Genomic DNA, 27,563 nt, shown 5'->3' on the forward strand with positions numbered 1-27,563 from the left:
GTCGACCTTAAGTCGACTCATAGTTGATAATTAAAGTCGACAATAAACCGTACCAGAAATAGTTGACTGAACGTCGACTTAAAAAGACGACTTCAAGTTGACTAAAAAATGTTGACTATCAGTCGGCAAATAGCCCTTCGTGCTGTGTGGAACTCTACGGGATGGAATTAATTTATCTCATAAATTTCTTGATAACTATCGTAAAATACGAATTTTTCTTCATAAAAATTAAAAAAAAATGAAGTACGATTTTCTTTCGCGGAATAATGATGTATTAAAGTATCCATATATTTTTATTCAACAACCGACAACATTAACATTACACGATGCCCACCACAAGAAGGTTGCTTATCGGATTTGGCGTATGTGTGTATGTGGGCGTGCGTGTGTGTGAGTGCGTGCATGCGCGTGTACGTGCGTGCGTGCGTGCGTGCGTGTGTGTGTGTGTGTGTGTGTGTGTGTGTGTGTGTATACACACGCATACACACATGCATAAACGCACGCAGACGCACACATGACAGAGAGACCTAGTTAGTCAAATCTGCTCTAATACAGATTTTACTAAGTGCCTGCTACAAATTATTGTCAGCAGAAAGACTGCAGATTGAATGCAAAATCTATTATCAGATAATAAAATTAGCAGAAATGTAACAAAATCTGCTGACATAATTTTATAATAGGACACTAGCAGAAACCGAGCAGGATTGGCACAGAATTATCATAGCAAATTGGCAGCAGAAATCAAGCAAAATCTGCGCGATGCAATTTGTCAGATTGCTGATAGAAATCGAGCAGAATTTCGCACACAATATCTGATAGTAGATTGAAGAAGCAGAACTTCGCTTACTGCTATGTGATGTACTTTCTTGTAATCTAATTTCTGTTAGAAATATATATAAAGTCACGATTATTAATAAAAGATCAAAAATATAGTAATTATCACTTTAATTTCTGATATCTGATACAAGCAGATAAGATTCAGAATATTAAACTGATTGGAGTCAATATGATAAATGGAAAATTATTCATTTACTGTCTATTTGAAGCATAAAGCAAGAATTTAATTCTAAATAAATTATATCTCAAGTTTTATAAGTTAAATTTAATTACTTTTACCATTTACTTTATTATTAATTTAATTAAATTAAACTAGTCCTTCGCTATGTAAGATTTAACTTATGATATAGTTACGATATAACATATATGTTACATTATATGTCATATTATTAGGAGTATAACTAAGTTCCCGCCGCTAATAATTAGATGGCTCTAGCTGCAAATGTAGTGAAGTTAGGCATTTATTAGATAAAATTGAGTGTGCAAAGATTCATTTTTTGTGAAAGAGATATTTTTTGAATTGATTTAAAATGAAACGAGATAAGTTGTTTTTTCGACATGTACTTCTTCACTACTTTGATTTAAATAAAACTGTAGCTGAAACTCATTAATTGATTTCTGAAACAGTCACGGCTGACCGCTACCAACAACAATTATACTGATTGAATGATGAATTGATGTGAAAAAGGCCAGTGATCGACATAAAGTGATTCTTTTGCAAGTGATTCTTTGACAACGCGCGATCTGATGTTGCAAGAATCGTAAAAGAAACACTATTGGAGCTTGAATGCGAAGTTCTCCCGCACCAGCCTATTCTCCAGATTTGGCCCCATCGGATTATTACCTTTTCCGATCAATGCAACACGCGCTCGCCGATACACACTTCTCCAATTACGAAGAAGTCCAAAAATGCGTCGAACAATGGATTGCTCCAAAAAACAAGTCATTCTATCGTCGCGTAATCCAACTTTTGCAAAAAAGATGGGAAAAAGTCATAAAAACAATGGATTATATTTTGATTAATATATTAATTTATTTTCTTATTGAAATAAATGCATTTTTCAAATAAGAAAACGGCGAGAACTTAGTTATACACCTAAAAGAAGAAAATTGTAATTAACCGATAACTCGCCGATACTCTTATTTGCAACACCTGTAATAATCAATTTTATTGCATTTATATAACTTTAATCTAAGTAAGCGCAAATTTTGTTCAATTTCTGCTATAAATTTGCCATCAGATTGCGTGCGCAGATTCTGCTCGGTTTCTGCCAACAATTTGTTGTCAAGTTATGTTTTACAGACTCTGTCGCCAGAACACAAGCTCAATGCGAATACAGATGGCTATGGCTCTGCTGTGGGATTCTGATCGAATCTGCTGCCAATCTGGTGACACTTTGCTGAGGAGTTTGGAATCACTAAATATTCCGGGAGTGCTTTCCCCAATAGCCAAGTCTGCTAAAGCAGATCTTATCAGGTAATCTGTTACAAATTTTTGTCGACAGAAAGATTACAGAATTGATGCAGGTTCTGATATATCATGTGATGTCGGCAGAATGTCAACAGAAATATAACAAAATCTGTTCACATAACTGAACAACAGATTATCAACAGAAACCGAGCAGAACTTGTTGATATAATTAACGGCACATTGATGGCAGAAACTGAACAGGATCTGTGCGGCGCAATTTTGACAGCAGATTGGTATCAAAAATCGAGCAGGATCTGCGCAATGAAATTTGATATCAAATTGTCAGCAGAACCCGAGTAGAGCCTGCTGATGTAACTGACGGCAGATTGATGGCAGAAACGGAACAGGATCTGTGCGGCGAAATTTGATGTCAGATTGCCTGTAGAAACCGAGCAGGATTTGCGCACACAATATCTGATAGCAGATTGACGGCAGAAGCAGAACAGGGTTTGCATGATTCGATAGTTCCTTCGTTTACCGCTATGTGATATACTTTCTCGCAATCAAATCTCTGTCAAAAATATATATAAAGTCGCGATTATTAATAAAAGATCAAAAATATAGTAACTATTTCTATCACTTTAATTTCTGACATCTGATACAAACAGATGAGATTCAGAATATTAAACTGATTGGAATCAATAGGATAAATGGTAAATTATTCATTTACTGCCTATTTGAAGCATAAAGCAAGAATTTAATTCTAAATAAATTACATCTCCAGTTTTACAAGTTACATTTACTTTTATCATTTACTTTATTATTAATTTAATTAAATTGAACTAGTCCTTCGTTATGTGAGAATAATTACGATATAACATATATTATTATACATTATGTCATATCAGAAAAAATTGTAATTAATCGATAACTCACCGATAATACTCTTATTTAGCACTTGTAATAATCAATTTTATTGCATTTATACAACATTAATATAAGTAAGCCCAAATCTTGTTCGGTTTCTGCTGTCAATTTGCCATCAGATTGCGTGCGCAGATCCTGCTCGATTTCTGCCGACAATCTGTTGTCAGATTATGTTTACAGATTCTGCTCGGTTTTTGCCGCCAATCGAGCGTCAAGTCATGTTAACAGATCCTGCTGGATTTCTGCTACCAATCTGCTGTCAGATTCTGTGAGCAGGCTCTGTCAGCAGAATATAAGCTGAATGAGGACGCAGTTGATGTCAGTCTGCTGATATACTTTGATTAAATCTGTTACCAGTCTGCCGACATACTGCTAACATTTTGCTTACGGGGTTATTTCTACCGTGACATACACGCACGCGCACACACGCACACGCATGCACATACACATATACGCCAAATCCGATTAGCAACTTCCTCGGTGAGCACCGGGTAATGCAAATGTTGTCGATTGTTGAACAAAAATATACATTTTAAAATGTAAATGGACATTTTAACGCTACTACTTCGCGAAGAAAAGTCGTACTAACTTCATTTCTTTTAATTAATAAAGAAAAGTTCATATTTTACGATAATTATCAAAAAATGTACGAGAATAATTGATTCCATCCCGAAGAATGCATAAAACTATGTAATTTTTTGGATACAAAACACATCTTTACTTTTGAAAAGATGGTGAAAGGGGGAAAGATAAATTAAAAATCTAGCCAACTTTTTAAAGTAGAGGCTTTATTCTAGAAAAAAAAGTTAATTATCGTATTGAAATACGATAATTTTTGGCACAGCTTTGCGTATTAGGACCTGTGCGAAATTTTGATATGAAGTTACCTATGCGATGATTTTGTTGAGCAGTATATTATAATTCTCTCAAATTTTCAAACTGTTATCTTACCATGTTTCCAACGAACTGAAATTTTTCTTACCGTCCAATTTCCCCTGCCATTGATTAAAAAATTGTCCGGAATTTGGTTACGATTTTTTCTATAACGACCAGGATAGCGTTCTAACGATAATTCATGCATCCAGTCGCTAATAAAAATCACATGTTCCAGACGATCCTCATCGTACGATTCGTAATGAGGATTTAATTGTGGCCGATCACGTACGATAAGAGATCCGTACTGTCCATCTATCATATGCACCGATATATGTGAATGATAGAAATGTGTACCTGAATTTTTTACCATAAATTGATACCTAGAAAAAAATTTCAAAAATAATACTGAAGAATATTTTTAAAAAAGCCTAAGAAAGGAGATGAAATTTTGTAATTTTAATTTACAATTTAAAATTTTGTTCAGAATTAACACTGCAGGATGTTTCCGGTAATGTGTAACAAAGAAAAACCATAAATAGATTTCGATAAACTGAACTAAAAAATCTTATATTATTTTGCAAAAAAATCACGAGATTTTAAAATTTCGAGATATTAATTAAAAAAGATCGACCAATGCGCGTAACTAGAAGCGCACGGCGAAAAAGACCGTCCCACTGTAACTTGATACTAGGCGCGCGGGGAAGCGGCGGGTGGAGCGCTTTCTAAAACATGATAGCGGCGCGCAGCACTCCAGCGTTACGTTGATGAGTAAGCTCCGCCCACCGCTTTGGCCGTTCTCCTGATTATTATTATTTAAAGGTAATTATTTACTTATACGGACCACCTCCCGATTTCAATAATTCTCACATATGTTATCAAAATCATCACTCTGAGTAATGTTGTGAAGGTTTTAGTCGGCGGTCATTGTTTATTAAAAAGATATAAACAGAAGAAGTTTCATAAGTTCATTAATACATTTATCGAAAGAAAAGTCAATTGTTGCATAATTTCACATAGATTTGTAACTTTCTATGCAAAGTGAAGTGTATTCCGCATCACAAACACAGGTTGGGTTAGGTTATATCTTCTGAAAGTGAAGCCCCCGCAGGAAGGCGGAATATACTGTACCTATGCATGTACTTCCTAAGATGAAGCAAAATTTACTCTTAACCCCTTGCCCTACGATTTAAGTTCCGACGGCGCGTGCCACAATCAACAGCAAGGTCGGTCACGCGTCGAGCCATTTAACGGTTCGGCCGAGCGCTCGAAGTTGTGCCAATCGCACACATTTCTTCCAATATTTTTAAGAAAATATATTTAAACGTGCGAATATTGCCAAGAATAACACGTAACTGAGACAGAAAGACATTAGCGACAATTAACCAATAGCCTGACCCGTATTGTTTACGTTTGGCCCGATCTACAAACCACGAGCCTGACACGTGTTGTTTACGTTTGGCTCGATCAACGTACCACGACCCTCACCCGTGGTTCTTATGTTTGGCCCGATTTTCTTACCACGAGTCTTACACGATATTGTAGGCGAAGGGGTTAATAGAGCCCGTGTAGAAAATTATTAGGGCTAGTACATGAAACTATTGGCCCTGATAAGGATAATGTAAGGATGCCATAGAAAAGGACATCCTATCATCATCAATATGAGGCCTTATTAAATATTACTAAGGACATATAATTAAAAAAACTAATAGTTATCCGATGTTTAATTTACAGTTTAATTTAAGGTTTTATTAAATTATTTTATTAATTAATTTTGAAACTCAGGCTTTAATAAAAATAACTAAGAAGGATCTTGTAAGGATTTTTTAACTGTGCCGCATTTTTAAAATGAAGAATTCATGTAGTACCAATTTATAAAAAACTCAAAAGAAGTTAATAATATTGCACTAATAATAACACTAATAAACAAAGAATTTCTATTAAAAATATCTTATTTATTTCATACTTTTCATTATACAAAATAAAAAAATTTTTAGATACATAGATATACATATACATTATCGCCGTTAGGTGGCGAAAGGCCTAACGCGAAAGTAGAATCCATCTAAGAGAGTATATAAAGCCGCGGCACAGGTCTCGCGAGTCACGGTTTATCGGTCAAAAAGCGCATTAGCTCGAAGACTGTTATAGCCGCATCTCTTCTATTTTTTGCGAGAGAAGCCCTAGAGCTCCGAAAATTAACCGCAGACGGTTAATTTTTCTTTATGATGAATTCTCATGTATCGTAGAAGACAGAATAAATATCCATGCAGAAATGAATATCAATTGCGGACAATATAAAATTTTCTTATGAGGTTCTGATAGTGTTTCCATATAGGGTCCTGATAATATTTCCCTATCAGGCCCTAAAGCGCCATTTGTTACAAGCCATGTAGGGTCCAAGCGTTCTATACCTAGTAGGGCCCAGTTAATTTTAAAGCATATTAATCAGGTCCTTTTTAAAACCTTATTACTTTTTCTACACGGGAGGTCAAGATTAAGTGAATTTTGTTTCATCTTGGAAAGTACATGCGTGGACAGTGTGTTCCGCCTCCTTGGGGGAGGCTCGACTTTCAGAAGATATAACCTAACCCAACCCGTGTTTGGAGTGGGACCCGTTTGACCACGTTAAAATTGACCACGTTGATATTGACCACGGTGCGATTGACCACAGTCCCGATTGACCACAGTCCCGATTGACCACGGTGATATTGACCACCGCGATATTGACCACCGTGATATTGACCACCGTGATATTGACCACGGTGATATTGACCACACACACACACGCGGGGGGTGCAAGGGGGGCCTTCTGCCCCCCTCCCGCAACCACCTCGCCGGTAGGTAAGGTGGACAATCGCAACGTGGTCGATATCATCGTGGTCAATATCACGATGGTCAATATCACGGTGGTCAATCGGGACTGTGGTCAATCGGGACTGTGGTCAATCGGGACTGTGGTCAATCGGGACTGTGGTCAATCGGGACTGTGGTCAATATCAACATGGTCAATATCAACGTGGTCAATATCATCGTGGTCAATATCATCGTGGTCAATATTAACGTGGTCAAATAAGGCGCTCCCCGTGTTTGTGATGCGGGATACACTTCACTTTGCATAGAAAGTTACAAATGTAACATTTTTCGCGCATAAATAATTTAATAACTCATCACATTTTGTTGTTAAAGCGAGAAACTCGTAAAACTTCATGTTAACTGTACAACAATCTGTCTTGTACTAACTCACCTTTTCTTAAATATTTTCAAAGAAATCATAAGAAATATCAAAAACATAGAAGTTCCATCATTGTTCCACTATCTGATTTCAATTTGAGAAAGGTAAACAATGTCAAACGACAACATAGTTTATATACGGTGTCATAAAATTACATATTATTCATTAGACATTTTTTGTTTATAACTTTTTAATAAACAATGACCGCCGACTAAAACCTTCACAACATTACTCAGAGTGATGATCTTGATAACATATGTGAGAATTATTGAAATCGGGAAGTGGTCCGTATAAGTAAATAATTACCCAATTTTTTATATCTCAACATTTTCGCTACAATAAAAACTTATGAAAGAAAATTCTAAGATCTCGGGTAACTTTCTTGTGAGCATGGCACAAATATTTTATGTGTATTTTAGACTGATTTACTATCAGACGATAAGCATTTTGGGAATCTATTATTAAAAAAAATAAACATACATACATGTATACGCACCGGCAGGAATGGTGTCCCAGTATGTATGTGTAGACGATCGATGTCATACAAACACACGCGAAGCGCGCACGTACGCGAGCCAAGAATTTATTCATTAAATTTTATCTTTTTATATAATTTAATTATTATTTAATTTAATAGAAATGAATGCCGACCTTTAGTGCACGCGGTTAAGCCGCATTTCTTGCAGAAAGAAAAGAAAAGTACGCATATCGATACTAGAGCGTAAGAGACACGTATAGAAATAGCGCGATGTCCCGCGGTATATAGCTGTCTCGCTCGCCCTCTCTCGTTCAAGCGTCGAGCGAGAGAGACGGCTATCGGATACCTCTAACTCGGTATCACGTCTTATAGTGTTTTCTCTCTCGCTCTTGTGCCGTGAGCGAAGGACGCAACATTGGAATGCCCCCCACTACTCTACCCCCACTTTCTCTCTTGCTGCCCGGTCCGCGTACATGCGCGCTTTGCTTGTGTGAGTGTGACGTCAGTGAGCGTCACACAAGCATACCGTGTACACGCACCGGCAGGAATGGTGTCCTGGTATGTATGTGTGGACGGCCGACGTCATACGCGAAGCGCGCACGTAGCCAAAAATTTATTACTTCATTAAATTTTATCTTTTTATATAATTTAATTATTATTTAATTTAATAGCATGAATGCCGATCTTTAGTGCACGCGATTAAGCGGCATTTCTTAAAGAAAGAAAAGAAAAGTACGCATATCGATACTAGAGCGCAAGAGACACGTATAGAAATAGCGCGGTGTCCTGCGCGGTATATAGCTGTCTCGCTCGCACTCTCTCGTTCGAACATCGAGCGAGAGAGACGGCTATCGGACACCTCTAACTCGGTATCACATCTTATAATGCTTTCTGTTTCGCTCTTGTGCCATGCGCGAAGGACGCAACATCGGAATGCCCCCCACTACTCTACCCCCACTTTTTCTCTCGCGGCCCGCGTACATGCGCGCTTCGCTTGTGTGAGTGTGACGTCAATGAGCGTCACACAAGCATATTGGGACACCATTCCTGTCAGTGCGTGTACATATACTTATAGCAGAGAAAGTTTAAAGACATTAATTATATCATAGGAATGTCAAAGGGACAGAATCCTTTTGTCTCTATTGTACAGATAACTTTCACACACACGCGCGCGCGCGCGCGCGCGCACGCACACAAAGTCATAAATTATCCTAAGTTTGCATATTCATGTATGGTACATTACACAATGTTTTTGAAATTATGGTTTTTAAATTACAATTACGGTTTTACAATTAGTTATGATTTATCATGAATATTATGAATAATAGCAACATATAAATTTTATGAGATGTTAACGTTAAAATCATATACATATCAAATTGTCCAAACTGTCACATGAAATGCATTGTATACAAGTAACATATAGTAAAAATATACAAAACAACTTGACAGTAAAAAATAATACATAATAAAATATAACAGCATCAAAAAATAAATAATAAATAAATAAACAATTTAATAATGAAATAATTCATAATTTATATTGATTTGTACATCTTAATGTACGAAAAAATGTTATTTGTACATGACATAACTTTTATAACAATTTCATATAATTTTGACAATTTGAGGCGCATCACATGTGTTCGAGATAAATATCTCATAAAATTTATTATTATTATTTATTATTATTATTATTATTTATTATTTATTATTTATTATTATTATTATTATTATTATCATTATCATTATTATTATTATTATTATTACTACTTTTACTATTTTATTATTATTATTATTATTTATAATTCGAAGGATTAATTATAATTGTAAGCCAAAGCTTAAGTATCAAAATACTAATAACATTCTATACAATATTTTTTCAATATTGATAAAAGAACTAATACCTGAAAATATTTTTGTACTATACTTGTATGGTACATTGTTTTTGAATACGCGGACTTTGAACAATTTGATGATTGACCAGATTTTAATTAATTTTAAACATTTATCACTTATTATTATAGCCTTAACCTCAATATTTTATATTTTTATTATAATTTTCGTTTCGAAATGACCTTAGAGAAGTCTATAAACGAATATCATGTGATTAATCTCTTAAATTATATAAAATAAAAAGAAGAATATTTAAAATTAATATTACAAAATTAATATTGAATTATATTTATTATATACCTGAAGGTATTAGATGACAAAATTGGACATTGCGTTACAAATGGTACACCATCAAAATATTGATACCCATTTTGAAATATTCCATGCCAATGTATACTCGCTTCAAGACCTTCAGCATCGTTTTGTACGTTTTGTACGATGAGTGTGTAGGCGCGCGGCGAAGGCTCTTCCCCTCCCCAATCACCGCTTCGCCGCGCGCCGCCATTATGTCACAGTGAGACCGCCTTCACCGCCACGCACTTCTAGCCACGCGCATTGGCCGATCTTCTTTAATTAATTTTTCGTTAATTATTGCAAATATCGCAAAACAGTAGAAGACCTTCCTTCTTAATTTGAGCCAATTTACCTTCACACTTCGGGACTGCGAAAAATTTCCTGACACTTTGTATATACATTCATATATTTTAATATTTCTCTAATTTCTTAATATATCATAGTGATTATTGAAAAAGTATATAATTTAATATGGGATTTGAAAACATAAATGTTTTCTTAATAATCTAATTCTTAATAATCTAATAATAAAATATTAATAATAAAATTTTAATTATGAATACAATGTATAAATATACAAAATATGTTTAATGAGAATCTCATGTTTGGAATACATAAAATGATATGAGAGAAATAATTTTGTGATCGAATGCGGAATGATCTCGATCTCAAAAACGTTCAAGAAACGTTAATAATAACACAAGTTGACAAATGTGCTACTTTCTCATATAATATTAATAAAAATACAATAATGTACATGTACAATATAATATTAAAAGGATACCAAAAAGATATCCAAGATAAAATTGTCTGGATTTAACTATATTAAAATTTTTATTTTAATTCTTTATAGGAATTCAATTAATTGTTAAATAAAGAATAAAGTATTGCTATATGATTGTATATAATAATATTTGTGCAATGTTACATTATCAATTATTTTTTTCAATGAGTATTTCTTATTGTATAGAACTTTTTAATCTTATTTTAAATTATTAAGATCAGTGTTGTAATAATAAACAACTTTAGAATATATGAAAATCTGTCTTTTTATATAAAAAAAGAGTTAAAGATTATTATTGATAAATTATTAATATGCAATTACTAATCATTTGTTATTAAATATTATTATTAAGTATTATAATTAAATATTAATATGCAATTTTCTTCTTATAAATTCACTTAACAACGAATTTTATATAAACAATTTTGGGGATCAAAATAAAAATATCAGATGTGTTTTTAATATTTATCATGATATTTATCATGACATTTAAAAGTTATTGAACAAAATACTTTAAAACTTTTAACTTTTTAATCTTTTTAACATTTATTTATATAACTCTTTAACTAGATGTATTGTAATTGTTCGTCATAAGTCAATATTATCGCAACAAGTGTGATTGGTTAAATTAGGTACATCATGTTTAAAAAAAAGAAAATATTTTGAAAAAAGTATTTAAGGAATATTAGATCAACAAAAAATAAATATCTAATTAAGATGTTTAAGTTAGCACTACATCATTCTTATTCGATTTTAACATTAAAAATATTAAATTATAATAAAGGTACTTTTGAAAAATATTGTTATATATATATATATATATATATATATATATATATATATATATATATATATATATATATAAGAGATATTTAAATACAAAACATATCTAAGATATGATGATTAATATTATTAAAGTTTTTATAAAAATGTTATGTTATACATACAATGTATATATTATATATTATGTAAATACTACGTTTAAATTTGTTGAATACCTGGATACTTGGACTTGGAATCATACGATTAATGGAAAATATTGTTTTTTCAAATCCATCACCTTTAACACACTCGCATGATGAAGTAATTCCTGAATTATTTAGTGGTTGTTCACAAAAGTCACATGCACTGAAATAAATTTAAAAAATAAACATTTTTATAATCTTACTTACTGTTAATTATATAATTTTTAAATATTATTTTAAAGCTAAGAAATATATATGCAGGATGTCTCATTTTAACTTAGGCATAATAATTCATAAACAAAAAAATGTTTCAAATAAAAGTTGTATGATTTGGAGGCGGAAAAAAAATAAGGATATTAGTTTAATCTTGAATATAGGTACTAAAGTTAACCTAAGTTTTATAAATAAATAACTACCTTAATTTATCTATATAATCGATTCTTCACAATATTCCGCGTAAAAAGTTATAAAGATAAGATAATAAAAAATTAAATACGAGATATTTTATGAGATACTTTATATTTTAAAGTATCTCATAAAATATCTTTTATTTAATTTTTTCCTTCAATCTCCGGGCGTTTTAAACATATCGTTAAGGATTTGGATGTTCGACTCTCATATTACAGTATCAATAAAATGAAAAACTTCATCAGGGCTCATAAGGATCCTCTTCCTACCTCCAATTCTTTGAACGTCATATACAAATTGAACTGCATGGATTGCGATGCGTCCTACGTTGGACAAACTTGCAGACAACTGCATACCAGAATCAACGAACATCGCAGCCACATTAGACATAACACTAATTCTCAATCAGTCATCACGAATCACAGGGTTGGTTTTGATCATACTTTTGATTGGGATGGCGTTCAGGTTTTGGATCGAGAACCATATTTGAGTAAAAGATTGATCTCCGAAATGCTATATATCAAGAGACAAAAAAATGGTCTCAATTTGCAAACGGATATTGAACGTTTACCAGAGATTTATTTAAATATTGTCAACAACTTGCCAAAAATTTAACACAGTTTCTATCATAACAAATAGGTCTGCGACTTTGCGTATGTGTACATTTATACATTATTTGACTCTCTTTACCGTTTATATATAAGTCACATTTATCCGTTAAAGACGAGTCGATCTTTGTCTTCGCAGATGTTAAGTTGTCTCTATTCGTCTCCTCGGCGCGTCATTATCTTCGATGCCTGGAAGTAAGTCTTATTTCCGTAGTTTTAACTTCTTATCTTTTTAACCTTTTAATTTTTATTTCTTGACTATATGTTCAGTTTATTTAGATCATTTTTAATAAATTGACATTAAAATAATTTCAATCTCGTAATTTTCATGTTTAATTCTTAGTACTTTTTTCTTTCTATGTTCATATTAGTCATATTATTTATTTAACTTATTTATAACTTATTTATTTTATTTCTTTGACTTTATGTTCAGTTTATATTTAGATCATTTTTAATAAATTAACATTTCAATCTCGTAATTTCATGTTTAATTTAGTACTTTTTCTTTCTTTGTTCATATTAATTACATTATTTATTTAACTTATTTTACTTTTGTCCTTTGTTTTTACGTAGGCATCGTCAAGATAATGAGATACCGAGACATTTATTATCGCTTTAGACAGCACCCTTTGTAACAGACTCCGATATAATACACTTTGTTATTATATTTTTTCATTATATTATCTTTTATTATATACTTTCGCGCTGAAGATGACCCAAAAATAGGGTCGAAACGTTCGCTATCCTCTCTTTGTATGCTTTAATATCAATATTTATTTAATTGTATTATAAATAAATGTGTTATAACATCGACACTCGACTCGTATTGCCATTATAACTGTTTTGTTTAATTTTATATTTCGAGTCTTATATTTATTAATTTTTGTAATTTAAACGCTGGCTGTAATAATGCGTTCCTACTCGTTCTTCAATAGTATTAAATTTACATTTGGTGATGAAGCGGTCTTGTCCTTTAGAAATGGATTAAATATCAGAAATTAATTATTAACTGTAAGGTCAAGATTGAGTTTTTGCGTAATTGTATTATGTATAATGTCACTCCGCCACACATAGATAACTGCTTTAAGACGTTTAAAAATTTCACACATCCTAGATCTGTTAATAAATTTAAACTCTTCAAACATGCGTTTACAAAAAAACTATTGCGTATTGAAATTAATGACTTTTTTTCTTTATCTGGATTCGCGCGCACTCAGATTTATAAAATCTCTAAGGCTATGTATTCTCGCGTTCCTGTGTCCGTTTGCAATTTTTTCTTTTCTAAACAAGCGGGATCATTGTTTTCCTTTTTTTGTAACCAACGAGAGAGACTCAACAAGAAATTTGCCTCTCTACGATCTAGGCGTAATGCCTTTCTCCAAAAGTTAGATTCCATACATTATTTTTGTAGTTTTTCTTCTACGTCTGGGAATTTTGGAAACCTAAATAATATGAAGTTCTCCTTTAAACCTCCGGAACCGCCCCTTTATTCCGATGACATTATTGAGATCAAAGTTGATTCTGGGTCGTTTATCAACAACCACTATTCCCTTTGTGACATTAACAAAAAATGGTTTGTTAATTTATCGTCCATTACCATCCCGAAGAATATACAATCCTTGCTACAGCTGGGCGAGAATTTCAGTCTTCCTACACAGAACAATGACATGCTAACAATGGAGTTCATCAAGAGTTTTGAAAATAACATAAGAAAACTTCCTGCGGTCAGTCAATCAGCTATTCGGAATCGATCGTTGAACACTATCAACAATTTACCTTCTTACTCAGTTAACAGAGACGAACTTGATGAGACTCTGAATAGACTTACATTAGCTACGAAAAAGTTTCTTAACAGCAACAAAAACCTAATTTTGACTCGTGCAGACAAAGGTAATGTCACAGTTGCTTTAGACAAAGACAAATATGTTAGAGAAGTCGAAAATCTTTTGATGGACACTGACACGTACATGGTGGTTGGAAGAAGCCCTGTCAAGAAGTTAACAAATAGTTTACGTGAAATTTTAACGAGATAGAGGAAGTCGAATTTCATCTCAGCTTCCATTTACAAGTCACTTTATGTACAGTGATGGTATTTTACCGAGAGCTTACGGTTTACCCAAAATCCACAAACCGAACTGTCCATTTAGAGTAATTGTTTCATCCATAAACAGTCCTTTGTACTTTTTAGCCACATATTTACATAAGATCATGATTAAGAGTTTTCCGGTTTCTCACAGCCATGTCTCCAACAGTTGTGATGTGGTTAAAAAACTGTCTAATACATACCTCGACAACAAATTCAGATTAGTTTCGCTGGATGTAATTTCTCTTTTTACCAACGTGCCAACAGATCTGATTATTGACAGCGTTTCTTCCAGATGGAGTAATATCTCGTCAAACTGTGACATACCATGCAATGAATTCCTTTTAGCAGTTAAGTTTGTGTTAGATTCATCCTTTTTCACCTTTAACGACATCACTTACAAGCAATCCTTTGGCACGCCGATGGGCTCCCCCTTGTCTCCTATTGTAGCTGACATAGTGTTGCAGGATTTGGAAAACAAAGCACTTCTTTCCTTAAAATTTACTCCCCCCTTTTATTTAAGGTATGTTGATGATGTTCTGTTAGCCATTCCTCCTTCTTTTTTTAAAGATACTCTGGACACTTTCAATTCTTTCCATCCTCGTCTACAATTCACAATGGAAATTGCTGTAGACAATAAAATTAACTTTTTAGATGTGACTTTAATTTCCGACAATAATTTTATAATTTTTGACTGGTACCGTAAAGATACCTTTTCCGGTAGATACCTACACTTCTTATCTCAACATCCTCTCTACCAAAAAAGAGGCACAGTAATTGGTTTAATAGACAAGGTTTTCCGCTTGTCTCACCCTGTTTTCCATTATAAGAATATTAAATTGGCTATCAACATCCTTTTAAGCAATGGATACCCTTTAAATTTTATTTTCCACACATGTGTTGACCGCCTTAAGAAACACCTTTTCAAACCATATTCCTTAGTAAATAATACCCAGGTCATAAACACAAATGATCACATTACTTATTTCACGATACCATACGTTCCTTCAATCTCCGGGCGTTTTAAACATATCGTTAAGGATTTGGATGTTCGACTCTCATATTACAGTATCAATAAAATGAAAAACTTCATCAGGGCTCATAAGGATCCTCTTCCTACCTCCAATTCTTTGAACGTCATATACAAATTGAACTGCATGGATTGCGATGCGTCCTACGTTGGACAAACTTGCAGACAACTGCATACCAGAATCAACGAACATCGCAGCCACATTAGACATAACACTAATTCTCAATCAGTCATCACGAATCACAGGATTGGTTTTGATCATACTTTTGATTGGGATGGCGTTCGGGTTTTGGATCAAGAACCATATTTGAGTAAAAGATTAATCTCCGAAATGCTATATATCAAGAAGCAAAAAAATGGTCTCAATTTGCAAACGGATACTGAACGTTTACCAGAGATTTATTTAAATATTGTCAACAACTTGCCAAAAATTTAACACAGTTTCTATCATAACAAATAGGTCTGCGACTTTGCGTATGTGTACATTTATACATTATTTGACTCTCTTTACCGTTTATATATAAGTCACATTTATCCGTTAAAGACGAGTCGATCTTTGTCTTCGCAGATGTTAAGTTGTCTCTATTCGTCTCCTCGGCGCGTCATTATCTTCGATGCCTGGAAGTAAGTCTTATTTCCGTAGTTTTAACTTCTTATCTTTTTAACCTTTTAATTTTTATTTCTTGACTATATGTTCAGTTTATTTAGATCATTTTTAATAAATTGACATTAAAATAATTTCAATCTCGTAATTTTCATGTTTAATTCTTAGTACTTTTTTCTTTCTATGTTCATATTAGTCATATTATTTATTTAACTTATTTATAACTTATTTATTTTATTTCTTTGACTTTATGTTCAGTTTATATTTAGATCATTTTTAATAAATTAACATTTCAATCTCGTAATTTCATGTTTAATTTAGTACTTTTTCTTTCTTTGTTCATATTAATTACATTATTTATTTAACTTATTTTACTTTTGTCCTTTGTTTTTACGTAGGCATCGTCAAGATAAGGAGATACCGAGACATTTATTATCGCTTTAGACAGCACCCTTTGTAACAGACTCCGATATAATACACTTTGTTATTATATTTTTTCATTATATTATCTTTTATTATATACTTTCGCGCTGAAGATGACCCAAAAATAGGGTCGAAACGTTCGCTATCCTCTCTTTGTATGCTTTAATATCAATATTTATTTGATTGTATTATAAATAAATGTGTTATAACATCGACACTCGACTCGTATTGCCATTATAACTGTTTTGTTTAATTTTATATTTCGAGTCTTATATTTATTAATTTTTATATTTTAAGTTGACATATAATTTTACATAAATTAAAAAATGTAAAATATTTATTTTTCGATTATCTTACCTTAATATTTTTATACATAGAATAATGAGAGAAATCAATTTGTGTTAAAGAAAACAAAACACATGATCTTAAGAAAAAATATGTATCTGCTCATTGCAAATTCATATTTTTTTAGCCTTCTACAAGGCTAAACTAATATCCTTATCTTTTTCCTCCTCCAAGTTCTACAAATTTTATTTGAAACATTTTTTTAAATGCATTGTTTTCGAGATATTACGGTATGTAAGTAAGTTAAAATTGGACAGTCTGTATAATTATAGCATATACAGTATGTTTGATAAAGATTGAACCAACGTTCGTGAGGAGCGCAGTACATAAGAACAGAAAAGTCCTTTATCATTTTACTAGTTTTACAATAATTATTGAAATATTAATTAAAAAATTGGCACGCGTTGGCATGCCTAAATTATGGAATGTGTTTTCTTGTGACGAGTGTCACATGGCAACGAAAAGTTTGTTCGTGCATTCTACGACTCTTATCTTTTCGTAACTTGTGCAATATACGCTGTTGACACGCTTAAAGCACATCCCGTAGTCATAGCAAGAAATGTGCGCTCATTTGCTGATCACTTTTATTTAATATTTCAATAATTATTACAAAAATTGCATAATGGTAAAGGATTTTTTGTTCAATTTACTGCGCTTACTCACTCACAATCGTTGGTTCATTATTAAACACCTTGTATAACAATAAATATATTTTATTTATCGTTTTCTACATTCATAAGCAAGGCTTCGAAAATTATTCTTTTTTTCATTAGTTTTACCCAGACATTAACTAACAGATAGAAAATAGCAATATCTGTTTCCTATTTATATAATTTTTTGTGTCGATAAAATAAATATTGTATTATACTTTTTAAATATAGAATATAAATATAATTGATAAAAAAATAATTATATAATTGGTTAAAAAGAGTTTGGTCTCTGTGTGTTAATTGCAAATTACATTTATTTTTCGAAACAATTTTGTGTTTTCTTTACACCAATTGATTCCTCTCATTATTTTGTACATAAAAGTATTAAGGTAAGATAATCGAAAAATGAATATTTTACTAGATATTTTATGGTTTATGTAAAATTGAGAAATTATTTCAAGCCTCATAACTCGGAAAGTACTCAATGAAAAAATACTTTATTATAGTGTTTTGGAGAGCTCTTGAAATAAGTTATAAGAATATGCAATAAAAAATGAGGTTCCACTTTAAAAAAATCAACGACCTTCATATGACCTTAAGTACTTCATCCAAGGTCAAATTCTTATCATCATTAGGTACATTTTATTTAGTCCTACAACTTTGTTCCTTGCATATTTTTCATTATAGTTGATCGTTTTCGAGATATTTTAGCGTTCCGGGACTTTTTGAAGACCCTGTATATGTATAATGTATATATGATTTACTAAATCAATTGACATTATAAAAGAAAAACAGAAAATGTCGTTAGGCTTTTTATTAAGGCTTTAGTTTTTAAGATATCTTAACCCAATATATATATAAGTATATATATATATGTACACAATATACATATAATACAGGGTGTCCGTCGTATCACCTGCCCAAAAAAAACCCCAAAAAATGAGTAGATCTCGGTAAACCAAACTAAAAAGTCATATACCATTGCAATTTTGAAATGCACCATGTAAAATTCGAGATATTAATTAAAAAAGATCGGCCAATGCGCGTGACTAGAAGCGCGCAGCGGCGAATGCGGTCTCACTGTAACATAATATATACAGGGTGTCATGAAAGAGATCATTATTTTAAAAAATTAAAGTAGATTGGCTCAAATTAAGAAGGAAGGACTTCTACTGTTTTGTGATATTCGCAATAATTAACGAAAAATTAAATAAAGAATATCGGCCAATCTGCGTGAGTAGAAACGCGCGGCGACGAGAGTCGTCCCACTGTAATCTTATGCTAGGCGCGCGGCGAAGCGGTGGGCCGATCGCTCTCCGAGACATGATGGTGGCGTGCGATATATCGCAATACCGCGCCGAAAAATGACCCGTCCTTTTAGTGGCGAGAAAATGATGCGCTATCATTTCCACACCACCTTGCGGTAGATAGCATGATGCGCTTTTTTTATAGTGGTTTCCCCCATAGGCCTATTCCACTCTCAATTTAATGTGAAAATTGTTCAAAATGCCGTTACTGTACGCTGAATGTATCGTAAATGTAAAAAAATTGATGATGACAGTACCTCCACAAAAATTGATCCGTGGTTGAAAATCCCTCGATAAAATGTGTTGCACACGTTGGTAATGATACGGGCATAATCCATTACACCCCTGGCGAAAATAAAATGTAAACCGAGCGTTAACAAAGCATGAATTGGAGAGTAAATCTAATGTAACGGAAAAGTGACGGAAGCGTAAACGAAGCTATTAAAAAGCGTAAATTGAAACATCGGAACGCGCGCGTAAAGAAAGCGGCTATTAAGTGTTAGAAAAGCGTTAACGGAGCGTCATCAAACTCTCCGACAAACGTGAACGAAATATCTTTCAAATGTAAACGGAGTGTCATCAAACTCCTTAAGGAACGTAAACGAAACATTATCGAACTCTCCGACAAACATGAATAACCCTGGCGAAAATAAATATCGGAGCGTAAGTCGAATGTAAGGAAAGAGTAACAGAAGTGTAAACGAAACTTCTAGGAGGCGTAAATTGAAACAACGAAACGTAAACGAAGTGTTAACGCTTCATTTACGTTTCGTTGTTTCAATTTACGCCTCCTAGAAGCTTCGTTTACACTTCTGTTACTCTTTCCTTACATTCGACTTACGCTCCGATATTTATTTTCGCCAGGGTTATTCATGTTTGTCGGAGAGTTCGATAATGTTTCGTTTACGTTCCTTAAGGAGTTTGATGACGCTCCGTTTACATTTGAAAGATATTTCGTTCACGTTTGTCGGAGAGTTTGATGACGCTCCGTTAACGCTTTTCTAACACTTAATAGCCGCTTTCTTTACGCGCGCGTTCCGATGTTTCAATTTACGCTTTTTAATAGCTTCGTTTACGCTTCCGTCACTTTTCCGTTACATTAGATTTACTCTCCAATTCATGCTTTGTTAACGCTCGGTTTACATTTTATTTTCGCCAGGGGTGTAATGGATTATGCCCGTATCATTACCAACGTGTGCAACACATTTTATCGAAGGATTTTCAACCACGGATCAATTTTTGTGAAGGTGCTGTCATCATCAATTTTTTACATTTACGATACATTCAGCGTACAGTAACGGCATTTTGAACAATTTTCACATTAAATTGAGAGTGGAATAGGCTTATGGGGGAAACCACTATAAAAAAAGCGCACCATGCTATCTACCGCAAGGTAATGTGGAAATGATAGCGCATCATTTTCTCGCCACTAAAAGGACGAGTCATTTTTTACGGCGCGGTATTGCGATATATCGCACGCCACTATCATGTCTCGGAGAGCGATCCGCCCACCGCTTCGCCGTGCGCCTAGTATAAGATTACAGTGGGACGACTCTCGTCGCCACGCGCTTTTACTCACGCAGATTGGCTGATCTTCTTTATTTAATTTTTCGTTAATTATTGCGAATATCACAAAACAGTAGAGGTCCTTCCTTCTTAATTTGAGCCAATCTACCTCCTTACTTCCTAACCGCGAAAATTTCCCTGACACCCTGTATATTGATTATGATATATATATATATATATATATATATATATATATATATATATATATATCAAGGATGGGAAAGTTACTTTATAAAAGTAACTCGTTACCGTTATTAGTTACTTATTTTTAAAAGTAACTAGTTACCGTTACTTCAAAAGTAACGATTTATTACTTTTTCCGTTACTTTTAATGTTAAAACAAGATAGAATTAAATAAAAAATTTATTTTGGTAATATTTTTTATTAAAATATTAATAAATGCAACAAATTTTTTATTTTAAATTTACAAAACCGTAAAAAATTTAAAGAGATATAGATTTTAAAGCACTTAACATGTAACTTCACAGGTAAATAAAAAAATTTTAATTTCCATTAAATTTATAAATACAACTAAATTTACATTCTTTTTGTGCTCTCGTCCGATATTACGTCAAACTTAAAAGCTAGTCAATCACATTCATTCCTCAGAAGAATGGAATAGCTGTGATTGATCAATGATCATTAATCGCTCTCAGGGGTGTCTGTGAAGCTAGCACGACAATCTACGAATTTCAAAAAAATACTAAGAGTTATGATAGCGCTTTTCATAGTTTTACAGTTCCTGATAAAAATTAAAAAGTGTTCCGCATTCCTTATATTAAAAAATCGAAATCGAAAAAATGTCGTGCTAACTTTGCGAATCTAGCACGACATTCTTCCCTCTAAAGTACTAAAACGCGTTGAATATTATTATTTTTAGCAAGAGTTCCCGATAGTTCTGCTATAGTTCAGCCTATATATGCAATTTTAGATGGATATTCCAAAAATTAATAATTTTTTATGAATTTTTAATGTTCTTGACCAGCACGACACTTAGTGAAAATGTATCGTGCTGATGATTTTCTCTAGTTCTAACGGCAATTCTGGACAGTTCTATAAAAGTTCTATCCTTTAGAAACATTTTTACGCAGAGTTCCATCCGTTTACTATTTTATAAATAATTATTTAAAAAATAGTAATCGGTCGGAACTTTGCGTAAAAACGTTTCTAAAGGATAGAACTTTTATAGAACTGTCCAGAACTGTCGTTAAAACTACGGAAAATCATTAGCACGATGCATTTTCACTAAGTGTCGTGCTGATCGAGGACATTAAAAATTGTTTAAAAATTATTAATTTTTGGAATATCGATCTGAAATTGCATATATAGGCTGAACTATAGCAGAACTATCGAGAACTGTTGTCAAAAATAGTAATTTTCATCGCATTTTAGTACTTTAGAGGGAAAGTGTCGTGCTGGGTAATTGTAAAAAATTGTATAAAAAATAGTAAATGGTCGGAACTCTGCGTAAAAAATGTTTCTAAAGAACTTTTATAGAACTGTCCAGAACTGCCGTTAAAACTACGGAAAATCATCAGCACGACATATTTTTACTAATAAGTATCGTGCTGGTCGAGGACATTAAAAATTCGTAAAAAATTATTAATTATTGAAATATCGGTCTGAAATTGCATATATAGGCTGAACTATAGCAGAGCTATCGGGAATTCTTGCTCAAAATAATAATATTCAACGCGTTTTAGTACTTTAGAAGAAAGAGTGTCGTGCTAAATTCGCGAAGTTAGCACGACATTTTTTCGATTTCGATTTTTTAATATGAAAAATGCGGAACTCTTTTTAATTTTTATCAGGAGCTGTAGAACTATGAAAAGTGCTATCAGAACTCTTAGTATTTTTTTGAAATTCGTAGATTGTCGTGCCAGCTTCACAGACATCTCTCAGAGCAATAAATTTCATCCGAAGTATTATCGAATTTTATATGAATGTCGGTCGATGACTAAAAATTGAATATGACAGAAATACGATGTCATCAGTATTTTCAAAATATGAAAAGTAAAAGTAACTGTTAAATTCGTTATCGTTACTAAAAAAATGTAACTACGTTATCGTTACAGTTACAGAAAAAGAAATGTAACGCCGTTACCAGTCCGTTATCAAAAAAAGGTAACTATAACGGTAACGGCGTTACAAGTAACGCGTTACTTCCCAACCCTGATATATATATATATGTCATATATATCTACATAAGTATTCTGTATGTTATATGGATATCCAGTAGATATTGGTTTACATGCACCGAAAAAATTGTATTCTTAACTTAAGAATATACTACTTATCTTTAGAATATATACCACTAAAATAGGCGCCAAGAGGATCCTCTTAAGTTAAGAGGAAAATCTTCTAAAGAGATATTCTTAATACACAGAGAAAAATATTTCTTTGGATTTAATAAATTTTGTTGAAGTCAAATAAATTTAATTATTGGTCTAAAAGTTTCTTTCCGCCTAATTTCAAATAATCTGTTTAATATTCTGAATCCCAACAAGGAATCCAGATTATTAAATAAATTATTTTAAATTCAGCTTGAAATTAAACTGATAAACAGTGATGTCAGAAAGAGGATGCGGCTCACATGCACACAGAGAACCTGTATGTGAGCAGCGTTCTCTCTTTCGCACCACTGCTAAGGGAAAGAAATATACTTTAGATCTTACGTTAATACAAGTCCTTTATATACATTTCATGATAAATATTGAATACGAGAAAAATTAAGAGTAGTGTCGCCGCGTAGCGGCAAATGAAGAAACATGTCGCGCACACGAAAATCGAGTTGCGGCGTAGAAGTCGCAAATTAAGAATATATTCTTATTCATTAAGAATATATTCTTATTTATTAAGAATATTTATTAAGAGGACTTATAAAGTATACATTTCAAGAATACAATTTTTTCGGTGTGGATATTTATGAGACCCGGACTTAGCGGACATTTGGATATTTATAACATCTCTAATAATTGTTTTTTATACATTCGTGGATATCCTTAATGACTAATGAAGAATATCCAATGGATATCTAATACTAATTATTTTCTGTATGGGAAGTAATGCGTTACTTTCCAAGTCTGGCTTTTTATTTATGTGTTTAATGTTTTTTTATTAATATGGATTTAATATAAAGAGCCATATGACTCTTCAGCTCATTATAATTGTTCTTTACTATTCTGATAATAAGAAGAGAGATTTATTAGAAGTATCCCTCTAAAAAAACCTTAAAAAGGTAAATAAATACGTCAAGTACATAAAAAATATTCTACTTTGTATGCAACAAAATCTAATAAAAAAGTCCTTAAAAGTAATTTACAGTCATTTTTACTAAAAAATCATTTTCCTAAAAAAATAGTCTCAAAAAAAGTAATTTTCCTAAAAATATACTAAAAAATAAAATATCAAAACTAAATATAAAATCAATAATTACAGTTAGCCAAGTACTTGAAAGCAATTCGTGAGCAATTTGTAAATTTGTAATAATATTTGCCATGAAATCAATCTTACATTGTAGAAATATTATACACAAATTCTCTCTAAGAAATTAAAACGCATTTTATTTTATTCAGAGAAACTTTATTTTTAAATTATTTAGAATCAACACTCTAAATGAGAATTAGAAATCCTTTAATTCTTGACACATTATTTATATAATGTACAATACATAATTTAAAAAAAAACATTTTACGCAAATTTTAGATCGCACAGTCTTCAAATCGAAGTAAGTTAAGAAAGCTTGACGTATCCGACTTATAATCAAACACAGACTAAATTTAATTACATAGTATTTAAGATTTTACATTTTATTGAGGATATATTTATTTGTAAAAAAAACGATCCGGACACGCCAAATTTTCATAACTTACTTCGATTTGATGTAATTAAAGATAAATATATATATATATATATATATATATATATATATATATATATATACAGGGTGAGCCATTTTAAGTTACCCACCCCAATAACTTTTTTATTTTTGAATGTACAACAAAATGTTTCCAATAAAAGTTGCTTGACTTCGAGGGGAACAGAAGATGGTGGCAAAAATTTGACCTTGGATAGTCATTTGAAAAAAAAAATGTAATTGTTAATTGCAAATTACATTTTTTCTTTCGAAACAATTATGTGTTTTCTTTACACCAATTGATTCCTCTCATAATTTTGTACGTAAAAGTATTAAAGTAAGATAATCGAAAAATGAATATTTTACAAGATATTTTACGGTTTATGTAAAATTAAGAAATTATTTCAAGCCTCATAACTCAAAAAGTACTTAACGAAAAGGTACTTAATTATAGTGTTTTGGAAAGCTCTCGAGATAAGCTACAAGAATGTGCAATGAAAAATAGTAGGTTCCATTTAAGAAATTGAAGGTGACCTTTATGTGACCTTCAAATGACTATCCAAGATCAAATTTTTGCCACCATCTTCTGCCCCCTCGAAGTCAAGCAACTTTTATTGGAAACATTTTGTTGTACATTCAAAAATAAAAAAGTTATTAGGGTGGGTAACTTAAAATGGCTCACCCTGTACAGGGTGTCCTAGACCACCCGTACACCCCTTTTCTTTTGAAAACTAAGCATTTTAGAGAAAAACGTTTTCGACAAAAATTGTATGGTTTTGAGGGGAACATAAGATGGTGTCATTGGTTTGACCTTGGATGGCATCGTTAAGGTGAGGTCAAGGACACCTTTAATTTCTTAAATGGAACCACCTATTTTTTATTGCATATTCTTATAGCTCATGTCGAGAGTTTTCCAAAACACTATAATAAAGTATTTTTTCATCAAGTACTTTTCGAGTTATAAGGCTTGAAATAATTTCTTAATTTTACATAAACCATAAAATATCTAGTAAAATATTCATTTTTCGATTATCTTACCTTAATACTTTTATATACAAAATAATGAGAGGAATCGATTGGTGTAAAGAAAACACATAATTGTTTCGAAAAAAAAAATGTAATTGTTAATTGCAAATTACATTTTTTTTTTCGAAACAATTTTGTGTTTTCTTTACACCAATTGATTCCTCTCATTATTTTGTACATAAAAGTATTAAGGTAAGATAATCGAAAAATGAATATTTTACTAGATATTTTATGGTTTATGTAAAATTAAGAAATTATTTCAAGCCTTATAACTCAAAAAGTACTTGATGAAAAAATACTTTATTATAGTGTTTTGGAAAGCTCTCGACATAAGCTATAAGAATATGCAATAAACAAATAGGTGGTTCCATTTAAGAAATTAAAGGTGTCCTTGACCTCACTTTAACGATGCCATCCAAGGTCAAACCAATGACACCATCTTATGTTCCCCTCAAAACCATACAATTTTTGTCGAAAACGTTTTTCTCTAAAATGCTTAGTTTTTGAAAGAAAAGGGATGTACGGGTGGTCTAGGACACCCTGTATATATACATATATATATATATATATATATATATATATATATATAGGGTGTTGAAAAAAAAGGGTCACATATTTTGATAGCAGGTAGTATTGATCAAAACAAGAAGAAAAGGTCTAATTAACATGGGTCCTAAGACTAATATCTTCAAAGATACAAGCTATTTTGTTATTTGAGCTCTTTGTCATTTTCTTATTAGTCGTGTCATCTTTACAATGTAATGAACAAAGGAGTAGGGGAGAGTGGGGTACAATGGGGATATCTTTTTTCTAGGTGCCTTAAAAAATAAAAAATAAACAAAGAGAGATAAAGAAACAATTTTTATTTTAATATGAAATGTAATCATTTATCTTCCATAAAAAAACTGAAGTAAAGAAACTGAATGTATGATAACAAAATAAAAACTCTTTTTTTACAAAAAACAAAAAATTTTAATGCTGACTCAGCATTTGAGGAGGTGCTCTATGTGATTGCCATTCACTCTCACGCATCTTTCAGCTCTACGTCTTAGAGAATCACGCACTTGTTCATTACATTCTAAAGATGACACGACTAATAAGAAAATAACAAAGAGCTCAAATAACAAAATAGCTTGTATCTTTGAAGATATTAGTCTTAGGATCCATGTTAATTAGACCTTTTCTTCTTGTTTTGATCAATACTACCTGCTATCAAAATATGTGACCCTTTTTTTTCAACACCCTGTATATACAGGGTGGGCCATTTTAATCTATGCACCCAAATTTCTTTGTACCTAAGACAGATACGGAAAAATGATTCAGACAAAAGTTTTATGGTTTCGAGGGGGCCATAAGATGGTATCATTGGTTTTACCTTGAAGAGTTATTTGAAGGTCACATGAAGGTCACCTTTAATTTCTTAAATGGAACCTACTATTTGTCATTGCATATTCTTGTAGCTTATCTCGAGAGCTTTCCAAAACACTATAATTAAGTACTTTTTTGTTAAGTACTTTTTGAGTTATGAGGCTTGAAATAATTTCTTAATTTTACATAAACCGTAAAATATCTTGTAAAATATTCATTTTTCGAGTATCTTACCTTAATACTTTTATGTACAAAATAATGAGAGGAATCAATTGGTGTAAAGAAAACACATAGTTGTTTTTAAGAAAAAATATGTAATTGTTAATTGCAAATTACATATTTTTTCTTAAAAACAACTATGTGTTTTCTTTACACCAATTGATTCCTCTCATTATTTTGTACATAAAAGTATTAAGGTAAGATAATCGAAAAATGAATATTTTACAAGATATTTTACGGTTTATGTAAAATTAAGAAATTATTTCAAGCCTCATAACTCAAAAAGTACTTAACAAAAAAGTACTTAATTATAGTGTTTTGGAAAGCTCTCGAGATAAGCTACAAGAATGTGCAATGACAAATAGTAGGT

At 32.0% G+C, this 27,563-nt stretch overlaps 1 protein-coding gene across 2 annotated transcripts in view; it reads right to left on the minus strand.

Moving 5' to 3' along the window:
- The window catches only part of LOC145966046 (multicopper oxidase 3-like), an 89,575-nt gene that overhangs the window by 59,223 nt on the left and 2,789 nt on the right, over positions 1 to 27,563 (minus strand). The window contains exons 1-2 of one of the 2 annotated variants that reach the window (XM_083089763.1): positions 9,958 to 10,154; positions 4,158 to 4,431 (exon numbers count right to left, since the gene is read on the minus strand). In XM_083089763.1, the coding sequence (XP_082945889.1) occupies positions 4,158 to 4,421 (264 nt within the window). In that variant the 5' untranslated portion in view covers positions 4,422 to 4,431; positions 9,958 to 10,154. Of the gene's footprint in view, positions 1 to 4,157; positions 4,432 to 9,957; positions 10,155 to 27,563 lie in introns of those variants that run through there. The other variant, XM_083089762.1, reaches the window with a different exon arrangement.

This window comes from Camponotus vicinus, unplaced genomic scaffold, assembly GCF_025532165.1.
Source record: "Camponotus vicinus isolate PSW18456_S1 unplaced genomic scaffold, iyCamVici1.0 SCAF_2, whole genome shotgun sequence".
In the NCBI taxonomy this organism is placed as follows: domain Eukaryota; kingdom Metazoa; phylum Arthropoda; class Insecta; order Hymenoptera; family Formicidae; genus Camponotus; species Camponotus vicinus.